Source organism: Ricinus communis, chromosome 10 (genome assembly GCF_019578655.1).
Source record: "Ricinus communis isolate WT05 ecotype wild-type chromosome 10, ASM1957865v1, whole genome shotgun sequence".
Classification (NCBI taxonomy): Eukaryota; Viridiplantae; Streptophyta; class Magnoliopsida; order Malpighiales; family Euphorbiaceae; genus Ricinus; species Ricinus communis.
Window position 1 is genome coordinate 823,379 of NC_063265.1, and position 12,432 is coordinate 835,810.

Here is a 12,432-nt window from a genome sequence, read left to right on the forward strand (position 1 = left end):
TTCAAAAGTAGCTTTGGCTGCTCCCGTCCGAGTTGCTAATAAGATCACTTCAAGCAAGGAACTGAGGACCTCTTCCCATCAATAACTTCACTCAAAATAATTTATACACAACAGCCAGATCTGCGATAAGCGAGAGAGGGTTCACAGGCGCATCTGAGTTAAAACTTTTAAGGGTCCCTTGACGGTTCATCTTTAATTAATTAAGTTATTTTTTGTCCCTTAATCATAGTACAATAATTTGTTCTTACAAGAACACTGTCAGCAGTTTATATTAGCAGCAGTCACTTTTTAACTGTCTTTTTAAGTGTGTCATCGGCTGAGAAGTATTTACAAAGAGTAATGGCAAAAGATGCAAATATTATATTTGAGATCCATTTTCCAGACAATGGTATATGGGGAAATTTCATAGACTTGGGGTTCAATGCAATTATTTGGTACAGGGTTTATTCTACAAATAATTTGGCATTGCTTAAAAGTCACAAGCAAGTTGGACGAATGGTTACATGTATTAGCTCTTTCAGCTACCTGCACTTCCTTGAACTGTAATGATGAAACCAATGAGGGTTCTGCTAGAAGTTGCTTGTAAGAACAAGAACTGAATTCAAAAATAATGGTTGCTTTCTCATTCTGATTGCTGCAGAACCTCGACAAATGCATCCTTTAGGAGAGGGTTTGAAGCTGCGACTCTCTGAGAGGTGATGTCAAATTCTTTACCAGATCTGATGTAAAACAACCACCACCAAGACCTTAATAGAAATATTATATTCTAAACAAAATGTAGGGGTATTCAAGATATTGACCTCATTGCATGCCCAACTAACAAAATAATCTTTGTGAATGTCACAAGATGGTGACATGTGCAAATTGACTTTTAACCTGCAGCCCAATTTGGCACCAGAGAATGGGATACTAACCCACTCCACTTGAAATAAACTGGTTTAATTGTGAAACAAATTACGACTCGGGGACCTACAAACAAGTGTATCACTTACGGATCAAAAATAAGTCCTCCAGCTTCTTTAACAATCACCACGCCAGCTGCTACATCCCTGGGCACCAGAGTAGATTATATTAAGATTGTATTGCACTTAACTTTGTAGAAATAAGTAAGAAGCATGTACCATGGACCCCCAAATCCAGTTTCATAAAATAAATCAAGCCTTCCACATGCAACTCCACAAAGATTCAATGCACAGGAGCCACTCATCCTGAGGGATCGCACCTGATAATGATAGAATCTGATATGAGTATCTTTTTTTCTTTTGGGAGCACTGATGCATTTACTAAAGCATGGATGCTCTACATGGCAAATTCTAGTCATACCTTGAAAAGCAAGCTATTGATTCTGTTTGTAGTGGCATCCACAGTAGCCTTATCACGCTTTGTTCCTGCCTGCTCTTAGCAAGATCTAATTTAATTAGTTCTCAACATTGTTCCAAATTAAACGTAAACTTGAAGCAATCAAAATGATATATTTGATTCAATATCACAACAAAAAGTACAAACCCACCATGAAGCCAATGCCTGACATGTTTTCGATGCTTACATTTTGTCAAAAGGATATCTAATTACTACTACTATTTCTATTCTTGACAGCCCAGGAAAATATTCAAGAAACCTAAACGACATGTGAGGTATTAAAATTCAACTATAATTTCTGCCATTATATATAAGAATTCATATACTAAAATCAGAAAACAAAAAGAGCCAGAACTTCATTATTCTACTACAGTAAAACAATAAAACCAAACCTCTATTTTCAAAAAATTAGGTCAACATATTATGTTATCAATGAAAATGTATTATAGTACTATCTTGTCAAAATTAATATTCTCACCACTGAGAATTTAAGACCCTGAAATCTACACAACCTATGCTAACTAAATAATTGAAATGAATTCTGGTGCATAAAATTGAGATTATTATATCATTATAAGCATGACAAATATATTATGCCATACATCTCCACCATCAGTGACTTGCTCTCCTATAAAATGTTTTTTCCTTGTTCCTGTCATGCTATGCCATGCTTACTCCACTTATATATCACTTTATATTCTTATATCTTTTTCAAGTGGGATTCTATTCTCCAAGGCAATTCTGTATGTTTTTGTCAAGTAAAATTTTCATATCTATGGGAAGGAGCAAAACTTTTTTCAAACAAAGTTAGAGATTATGCAGAGAAAGTACACACATAAAAGGCACCAAATAATAGGAGAATAGAGGAAGCAAGAGGAAAAAGAAGGGAGCAAACCAGGAAGTACCAACTACATATTAAGTGTTGACATGAGAAAAATACCAAGAAAACATAAAACGTTCTATGGCTGCTAAATTTTGTGCTAACATGCTTTTTCTATATCACTTTGCTATCCATCTCCAAACGAAAGTTGGGACCACGTAATTCCTCCATAAGTATCCTCCGAATGAAAAAAGAAAAAAAAAATTCATGGTGGAAAAAATACAAGAAATAAATGTGGCTTTAACATCCATGTTAACCTCTTTCTAGTCACATGCGAACCTAATGCTAGATTATTTGAACATATAATTTTTGCAAGATGGTTGCAGACTCTTAATATATATACACTGTCTTACCATAGTAACTAATAAAGCTAAAATGCCTATTGCACCTAAAAACAGACAAAAATGTATAGAGTCAATAGGCAAAAATGTTGAAATGAAATCAGTATCATGAATATAAATTAATATAGAAAAACTAAATATCTACCTCTTTTTGTATAACAAAGGATTTTCAGTTATCTTCCCCCTCCCCCATTTTGCATTCTCCTAAACAAGTTGTGAGTTTCCAATATGATTCCAAGGCTCCATTTGTTACAATGGTAACATGTCACCCCATCTCCCCCAGTGTGGTGGAGAGGGCTAAAGATCTAGGGGGCTTATACATTAAGCTATCTTACTAGTTCTAGGGTTAATTTCATCACTATTTATCATAAATACTGTCTTTTCACTCTTGTATCAATTTCTCTCCTAAATTACAATCACGTAATTGTTTATCGAATTGCTTTACTATTGTAACTCTTATAGAGATGCAACACAAAGTATGAATTTTGATTAACATAGACGGAACTTTTGGCTACTTGATTTGATTAACTTATTTAATCTTCAACTCAAGTAAATGTATATCAACACTGTTTATGAAACCAAAATTATGACGGCTGAACAACATACCTCGGTTGCAAGAAGAGAGTTCACAAGCTCCGATTTAGATGACACTGTAAATTTGAGAACAACAATGTGGTTAGTTCAACACTATGGAATAGTGAGTAAACTACATATAACAAAGCTTGGAGATTGATGATAGTCGATTATGTTACCTTTTATGGGCTTGCCGTTAAAAAATGCACCTTTCCCATGGATGCCCGTGAAAAGCTACATTATATAAATTCAAAACATTAATTGTTTTACTTGTAAGAAATGAATTTTATGTTGCAGTTTAAAATTGTAAGCAACTTGATGAATCAATGGGTCAACAATGGATAGCTATATACAACTTGTGGGAAAGAGGTATTCCTAGAGACATGCTCGACGAATTTCCTAGTGACAATTCGACTTAGTTGTACTCAGTATTTAATCTGTTCAGAACTGACATAATAAAATAGAAAGGAAACCAATTCGTGTACTGGACAGGTATAATTAAAATGAGACCTAGTTAGGAAAAAGATCAACCATTTCATATACAAATGAATTGGATAATTCCGCATGTTCTAAATAATATTTATTCATGTGCTTAAACGTAAATAGAGCATAAGAATTCTCACCTCATCCAATATTGGGTTGTAAACAACACCTACAGTTGGAACTTTACCAATTGCAAGGCCAATAGAAATGCATACGAAGGGGAACCTAAAACCAAATATGTTTTGATATAACAGCGGCAAAAACTATGTATCAAATAAACAAGAAGAAACCACCTCCACCAAACAACAGAAAATGTCTGTTACCCATGTACAAAGTTGGTTGTTCCATCAAGAGGATCAACTATCCATGTGGGTTCGTCAGTCAGTTCTGTAGTACCATAGGCAGCAGTAGTCTCTTCCCCAATGAACTAAGAATGAAACCAGTAAAAGGGAAAGAACATCAAGAAATTAACAGAAGCATTTTGAGGAGACAACAAACTCCAAAATAAGTAATAATCATAAACTTCAACAGCCACAAGGAAAAGAAAGGAAATAGCAAGAATCCACCTTGTGTGTGGGGAAATGCTGCCTGAGATGATTAAATATGAGATCTTCACAAGTCTTGTCAGTTTCTGTCACTAAATCCACCTGCAAATCCGCAAATACTTTATGAGCATGTAAAATGTATGCATGCAATTTCATTATGTATGCTTATGCTGTCTTTTGCTCTTCTTCCCAACCTTCAAACTCCTTGACAAACTGCTTCTCTTCTCACACCACCACCCAAAGAGAAAAAGGGAAAATAAAGATAATAAAACTGACGTATGGAGAAGCTTGTGGAGTGTTACTTTTGTCTGGAGATCGATATATGCATGTTACATTGAGATGTAAATTTTCCAATGTCTAGGACAAACGTGAATGAAGCCATGGGGTCAATTTACTTATAAACATAATCCAAAAGAAAATAGTTGAATGATGAGTTTCAAAAGTAATCAATCTAGCAAAATTCACATTACTAAATAGAAATAATGCATTGGAGGAAATTCAAATGAAAAATTTATGATTCATGGAAGAGATGCAATGGATCTCGAGAAAACATAATCCTAAGAGTAATTCCAAAGGAAAAAAAATAAAAACATAGCCTGAAGTATTTCATTCATATTCTCAAAGGCGTGCAAACAAGCTTTACAAATTAGTGCAGACTATGGATGCAAACATTAATTGATTAGAAATATCAACACCATATTTAGCTACTCGCATTGAATTAAAAATAAACAAGAAAAGAAAAAAGACTCCATTAACAGACTGGTTGAATAGACAGCAAACTCACTAGTTACAGTGACTTACTGATAAACTCGAATTACAAAACAAATTCTACCACTTTGAATAAACAAAGAATGCAAGCATTCAGTCCAGGAATTCAACTGCATTAATCAAGTCTAATTTCCTCCAGACCACATAATTCCATCTGAATTTCAATTTACATTGATTGGCTAATTAAAGAAAAAAAAATTTACCTGTCCCTTATGCTCAACATGCTTGGTCTGGTAAAATCCCTCCCGGATAACCTGTAACCCATAAAAATATTCGCAAAATTTGGTTTTTAGAAAAATGAAATAACACAAAACTACATATATACTATATAAATAATTAATTAACCTCGCCAGCTTTCTTGGCTGCATCAACAGCAGTGTCCAGGTATTCAGAGAGTGAATCTAAAAGAAAACAGAAAAAAAAAGTCAGCAGTGATTATTCAAAGAATGCATGCAAATCAAGAAGCATATGGGAAACAAAAGAAAGACAAAAAAGAAATTTATTATTATTTAAAAAAAAAAAAGAAAAGGTCCTACAACTCATACCAGTTTGTGCCATATTAAATAGAGTGCGGAAGAGAGGGAGAGAAAGAAAATGAATGAATGGATTTGCAGGGGAAGATGATGTACGAAAGGCTGTCCCTTTCTGTTTGTTAACGTTGCAACGCTCGCAGCAACAAATTGGAGTTGGACTGTTTGTTTCTCTTGCGTTTGCGTTTGTGCTTGTGTTTGTGTTTGTTTTTATAGTATATACTTACCATTCTGGTGCTTGCGGGTTACCTTAAAAATTTACTGTTGCTATGCATCATCAAAATCCCAGGGTCCAAAAACGTTGCCATTTTCTCAGGGTACACATTTGGAATTAGGATTCTTTCATATTTTTTTATTTGCGATAATATATATTATTTTTTTATTAGATTTCAAATTCTTTATATAATATTTTTACGATAATATATATTCTTTTTTTATTCTTGTTTTTTCTATTCAAATTTGAGACTCTCTCTTTATTTATAAATTAGAGAAAAAGAAAGTTTTTATTGATTACAATTAAAGGTTAGCTCAATTTAATGCCAAAATTTTAAGCGTGTATGTGACTACTGGTGTACACCAAAGTATTCATTTAGCACAGGAAAACACTTTTTAGATTTTCTTGAATTATGAAAATTATCTAATAAATTAATATTTCTTAAAAGAATAAGTTTTACAAGAGTATTTAATAAAATTCTTTTTAAAAAAGTTGATCTATTAAATCAAAATATTTTAAATTTATTTCCTTAATCAATAATAATTCTAAATATATCTTAAATTTTCTCATTTTGAATAATTTTATGTATATTTTAATTAATATGGTTTAATGAGGTAAATTTTAAATGCATTTTAACTAAAAATTCATCATCGGACAGTGAGCTTTCCTAAAAATTTATCTAAAAATTGGAACTTAATAGGGCAGCTACCGTTCCAACTTTTGCCAATTATTAATGGATAATGGCAGGGAATCTGGTCCTCCTCGATTGAAGGATATACCTGAGAATATACTTCTGTTATATGCTAGAGTGGACTGTACGCACCGCACAATCAAAACTCAAAAGAAGAGCAAATGTGATTCATTTTTATTAGGTTAAACTTTTTTTCATAAAAATAATTATTACTTCTTCTTGTCTAAAATTAATATAGTTAACTAATTAAATTAATAAATAAAATTATAATTTTATACTTAAATTTTTGTCAAATATGAAACTTATTCAAAATTATTTTTTATCAAATTTAAATGAACTTATTAATCTTGGTAGGCTTAATAGTTAATTTATGATGATATTATTTTAACATTTAACAAAAGAATCTTAACTATCATTTTTCTATTTGCTATAATTTTTAATGTAATTCAATTCTAAAAAGTTTTTATATTTTAAAAAAATTTATACTTAGAGTAAAATTATCAAATAATTAAATTTAAATTACTATAATATTGTACATATTTGTAGTTAGATATATTTTCTTTTATTATTTTATTGGATTTAAATTAAATTATATTTAAAAATAAAAATTCAATTTTAAACAAATTTAATGTCCAATAAAAAAATTAAATTATAATTTTTTTATCAAATTATTTTTTAACTTTATTAATTCTGGAGGAAATAGAGCAATAGTTAGTGTTATAAAAATATAAAAAAGATTTAATATAATAAAAACCACACAAAAGATTATCAATGTATTAGATTAAAATGCATAGAATAAATAATAATTACCCCAAAGAATCGGTAATAGTTAAAACGGAGTTGCTGGCTCGTGACTGCATTAGTTGTTCCTTCCCACTCATAATCTTGGAACAAAAACAGTCACAGATGAACATGCATCATGCTTCATGCCAGTCGGCCATATTTGGAAAACATATTTTACCTTCTCTTTTTCATGAATTATGCCACCCCAACTAGGCGAAGCTTCTCCATTATATGCTTCACTTTCGGCCTAAAAGTGAACCCCGAGAAGGAAGCTTCCTGTTATATCCTCTTTCAAGACTCAACAAGTAGATGTCCTTTTGCATTATGCTTATGCATTCTGAAGTAGATTCTAATAGGGGTGTGCCTAGTACAAGAATTCATGAAATAATATTCCACCACCCATCACTGCACAGTTAGGGCATGGATGCTCCAAAAGTTACTTTCATCAAATATAGCTGATAGAATGTGTAAAAATCTTAGGTTTGCAAATTCAAAAGGTGGGACCTCGATAAAATCTAAGATTATAGTATAACTAGGACTAGGAGAATCAACTTCATTAGTTGATGAAAATGAACCTAAACTAGAAGATTATTTTAGAGGCTCCAAACCTAATATTATATCAAAGTGATAATCGAGCATTGTATGTCGAGTAAGGATAGCTGAAAAATAATGTGTTGATTGAGTTCAAGTCTAAGTACAATTAGAAGTCTTGAAGACTAAAGTCATAGTCAGACTCTAATTGAGTAGTCTTAGCCGACCTAAGACTCTGCTACATGATCAAAAAGACTAGTCCTAATAGGATTAGGAAATCTCATGCTTATATAGTCTTAATCCTAATAGGACTAGAAGATCTTTAGGCCCTATCTAAGGAGATGAAGTATAGCGTAACAGATATACAGAATCTTCTATAACTAAGATACTTTCTATAGTCTTACCACTTTTACTTGTTTAGCTATTAAATTTATCACGACCAGATCTATGGGCTCGTGACTGGTGTAAGATAATGGATAAGAGTAAGGTCACCGAAACCTATAACAAGCCTAATCAATCAATAATTAAAGTATATCTTACTCTTCACGCCAATTTATTAATTAATAATCAGCCATACATCACCGCATAAATATGATATCATCAACGATCATGAGTCATTAGATCATGCCAGATCTTGATAATAAATTTAGGATAAGTAATGCAGAGTATCTAGATTTTAAATAATTAGAAATATAAATAAAACTTATTATATTAGGCCCGAAGAATAATACAGTCAGACTTTAAAAAAAAAAAAGACGATGGAGAATCTAGCTGTCACCTGAAAAATTTAAGAATTGAGATTGTCAGTCTAGAGAATGAGCTAAAATTATATAATCGAAAAGTATATGCATATTTCTAAATAAATAATTGAATAATTAATATAAATTTTTGTTGAATAAATATAACGCGTATCATAACATATTTTGAAAAATGTGATTTTAACATATACGAGACGAGTATCTCAGTAGAACTCTATAATCCAATTTTATTAGTCATTTGGCTCTTTTATTCCACTAAGACTAGCGCCTAAAAAACAAGGCTCGACTAAGATCCTTAAATCTAGTCTGGTCACTTAATTATCAAGACAACCGACGCCTAGAGAGCAATGCTCGACTAGCAACATTCCCTTCAACAAATTAAAATTTCTATAAGCCCTGGAGCTATGCTCGACTAGGGCACATCACATAAAATATTTTTCTATTACCTGTTTATGATTTATATTGGTGCGCACATAGTCATGATGCAACTCATTAGGTGGCATGTTCTATTGTCGTCCCATCCCGAGATAGCAATCATAGCATCAACAATTTTTAAACATGGCATACATCAAAAGCAATCTTAATACTATTCAATAAAAATGACATAAATAAAAAGAAATTAAATAGCAGCAAGTAAAGCAGACATAAAAATTAAATTAAGTATTTATAATAATAATAATAACAATAACAAATATGATGGTAGAAATAATACTAAGAATAAAAATAAAATTAATAATAATCATAATAATTCTTAATCAAGTAACATTGCATTTAAATTAGACATAGCACGCGTGATTATATATGACTTTAACTCAAAGTTCTATGGAATTCCCTCTATCTGCTTCTACGTCTCTGGAGGAGCTGGCTGAACCGTCGGATTATCTATTCATGGAGATAATTCAATCAATAATAATATTTCATAAATGACCCTAAGCTTAGACTCCTAAAATTTGACTGCCTAAGAATCTCGACTTGGAAATTCTATCGAAAATTCGAAAGAACCTCCCCTAAAATACTGGTGTTTATCCTCATATAACGGGTCTAGAACTTGCTAAAAATACTTATAATATTCATTAAATATTTAACAGGAGTCGAATCACCCATAACTGAATTATTTTTCTGACTCTGTAACACACTACAATACATAATTAACAATAAACAGTCTGACATTAACATTTTTTCACAATCCAACTTTCGAATAATTTCTCAAAATTTTAATTTAATTATTTACAGCCACAATTATTACAAAACTAAATAATTATTAATTACACTAATCAATCCATAATACTTATAATTAATCTAGCAATTAATAAAATAAAATAAATTAATTATTTATACTTAACAATTAATGGTGTTAATATTTTCTAAAATTATTAAATAATTTATTGGATCTAAATAAATTTTACTGAGCTAAAAGTCTAAAGTTTCATGCATTAAGAGAACACTGGAGTCTGAATACTAGTACCGCCGATGGTGTTAGAATTTGAATCTATAGGCGCCTACGCGAAGCTTCAGACTCATGAAGACCAAATATGCCGAAATTGCAACCTAATTCTTTCCGAAAAATGCTAAATCATGGACGAGAATAATTTGCTCTAGTGAGGCATAAGCGCTGCTACGGGCAAAGGAAAGAAGACGCGGAGGATTGCTTTTGGGGTTTAAGAGGCGAAGAAGCTATTTTCGGCATTAGATCATCGGAAAGACACCGGCAGGAGGCTGCACTAGCAGTGATAGCAAGGAGGAACAACTCCTTCCTCAAGCTTGAGGACTCGGTGAGAGGGGAAAGGAAGATGAGTGGCACTGGTGAAAGGGAAGGAGGAGGAAGAGTTCTTTTTGGTGGCTAGTGGTGGTGAAGGACAGTGAAAATGGCATAAATGGGGAGGGAGAGATGGTGGCATCGTGGAGAGAAAAAGGGGGAAGAAGGAGAGGCGGGAGAGACATAGAGTTGGACTAAAGTGGATATTTTCCCCTCATAAAATGCATATAAGCCTGCACAAGAAACAAATGTGCTACATAACACCCCCTCCGCCTAAAAATATCATTAATTTACTTATTTCTTTTCTTTTCTTTTTTTAATTAATTAACACCCAACCAATTAACATTTTCTTAAACCTATTATAATAGATGATAATCATATGAAATAAATAAATAAAAATTAATGCAAATTAAACCTAAGTTAGATAGAAAAACAAGTATTTCTAAATAAGGCTACTATAAATAAAAATTAACTCACTTATTTAAAATCACAAACTAAATTTAAAATTTAGAAAAATCAATATATTATAATTATTGGATAATATTAATTTAAATGGTACTTAGACTATTCAATTATTAAAGTATTTAGTTAAATGCTCAATATAATATCGAATATATTTATTTACTAAAATACTTTTAAAAATAAATAAAATTAAAATTTGAAAATTACGGGTATTATGCGAGTGAGTGACTAGATAACCCCATCTGACACTTTCTAAAACTTTTGCGGATATTTCGAAGCTCAGGTGAGACAGAGAGATCTTTGTTGATAGCTAAGCTCTTTTACTAGTTATCACTAATAACAATATAGAAATTTAATTAAAATTACTAATTAAAATCCTAGTATATAAAATGTACAACTTCTTTCTCAATCTCTAATTTTAATTAGATATATAACTTTTCTATCATGATCTGATTTATTCATCATAGTTGGATCACCAAAATCTGATATCCACTTTGACTGCTTTTTCTCTTTTTATTTTACAAATCCTATTGATCAACGATTACCTAACACTCTCTCTCAAACCCTTTCGAAGTTTGCCAGATCTATCAATTGGCTCCATTTATTGGAAGTACAAATCCTTTTATTTATTGATTTCTAGGGTTCTGACAATGAGGAGTGATGAGGCTTTTTGAATGTAAAGGATAAAATAGAGATTGTCACTCTTGCACTCTAGTGATCACTATAAAATTAATTGATGAGGTTGTGGTGGAGAACGTTTTTCATCCTTAAAATAAAAGAAAAGAAAACACACAACCAAACATAGGAAGACAATGTTGTCTTAATTAAAAGAAAAGAAATAGGAGCTTTGTTATTTTAAACCTAAAAAAGGCAATATGTCAATCTCGGAACTCTTACCTCTATTCATCTTTTCTCAGAATCTAAAAACATGACACTGTAACAACTATCATGACTTCATGAAATCCAAACTGATTAGTAGACTCAATTTTATTATTTCCAAATAAAGCTTTGTTGAGAAATATTTGATGGGGATAGTAGTAGAATAAATAATACCTTATGATTCGTTTTGATACTTTTGATTCTTTTCAAGTTCGATGTTGCTATCAAAACTAAAATGTTCAGGTGATGATGTTATTAGGGGGTCTTTCGTCAGTATGTATTGCAAAATAGGTTGTTGTGGTTGGCCCAAAAGTGTTATGGGCTTTAATTGATGAATTGAAGGTCAAATTGTGTAAAACCGAGCTTCAAAGCCCAACAGTTGAATATTGACAAATTAAATAAGGAAAGCATCAGTTAGAGTTGTATAATAGGTAGAATTTTGAATGTGGTAGTGAAGAATAAATGTAATTCTAAGAAATAAAGTTTTATGTTGTTAGGATTTCTAAATTATATAAGACTTTGTAATTATAAGTAGTGGTAGATAGCTTGTTGTAAGCACATATACATTATCATTCAAAAATTAATACAGATCTTTTGTTCAATCTCTCTATGACTATCCCAAGCCTTGTGATAGGTAATTCCTTAATTACACCAGATCTCCCTGTAGAATCGAAGGCTGATTCACTTCCCTAAAGTGGCTAGGCGATTTATCTCTATGATATCTCTTCTATTAGTCAAGATCCATTCTTGGTTGAGAAAGTTATCCTTGCTACTTGTTACTTGTTCTTTGATTCTTGTAACTGACCGTAGAACCTACTTTAAAAAGATATTTGATATTCTCTGAACAAAATCTATTGGTTTTTAACCGTGAATATCTTT

At 31.6% G+C, this 12,432-nt stretch overlaps 1 protein-coding gene across 1 annotated transcript; it reads right to left on the reverse strand.

Moving 5' to 3' along the window:
• Nucleotides 1-374: 374 nt before the first annotated feature.
• On the reverse strand, nucleotides 375-5,687 carry LOC8285763 (inositol-phosphate phosphatase). The gene is made up of 12 exons (XM_002531560.3): nucleotides 5,495-5,687; nucleotides 5,295-5,350; nucleotides 5,153-5,203; nucleotides 4,203-4,283; nucleotides 3,960-4,063; nucleotides 3,777-3,861; nucleotides 3,333-3,387; nucleotides 3,187-3,230; nucleotides 1,324-1,392; nucleotides 1,122-1,222; nucleotides 993-1,049; nucleotides 375-719 (listed from the first exon to the last, which is right to left on the reverse strand). Exons 1-12 carry the CDS (start codon nucleotides 5,505-5,507, stop codon nucleotides 623-625), a joined length of 813 nt encoding a protein of 270 aa, XP_002531606.1. The 5' UTR covers nucleotides 5,508-5,687; the 3' UTR covers nucleotides 375-622.
• Nucleotides 5,688-12,432: the final 6,745 nt, after the last annotated feature.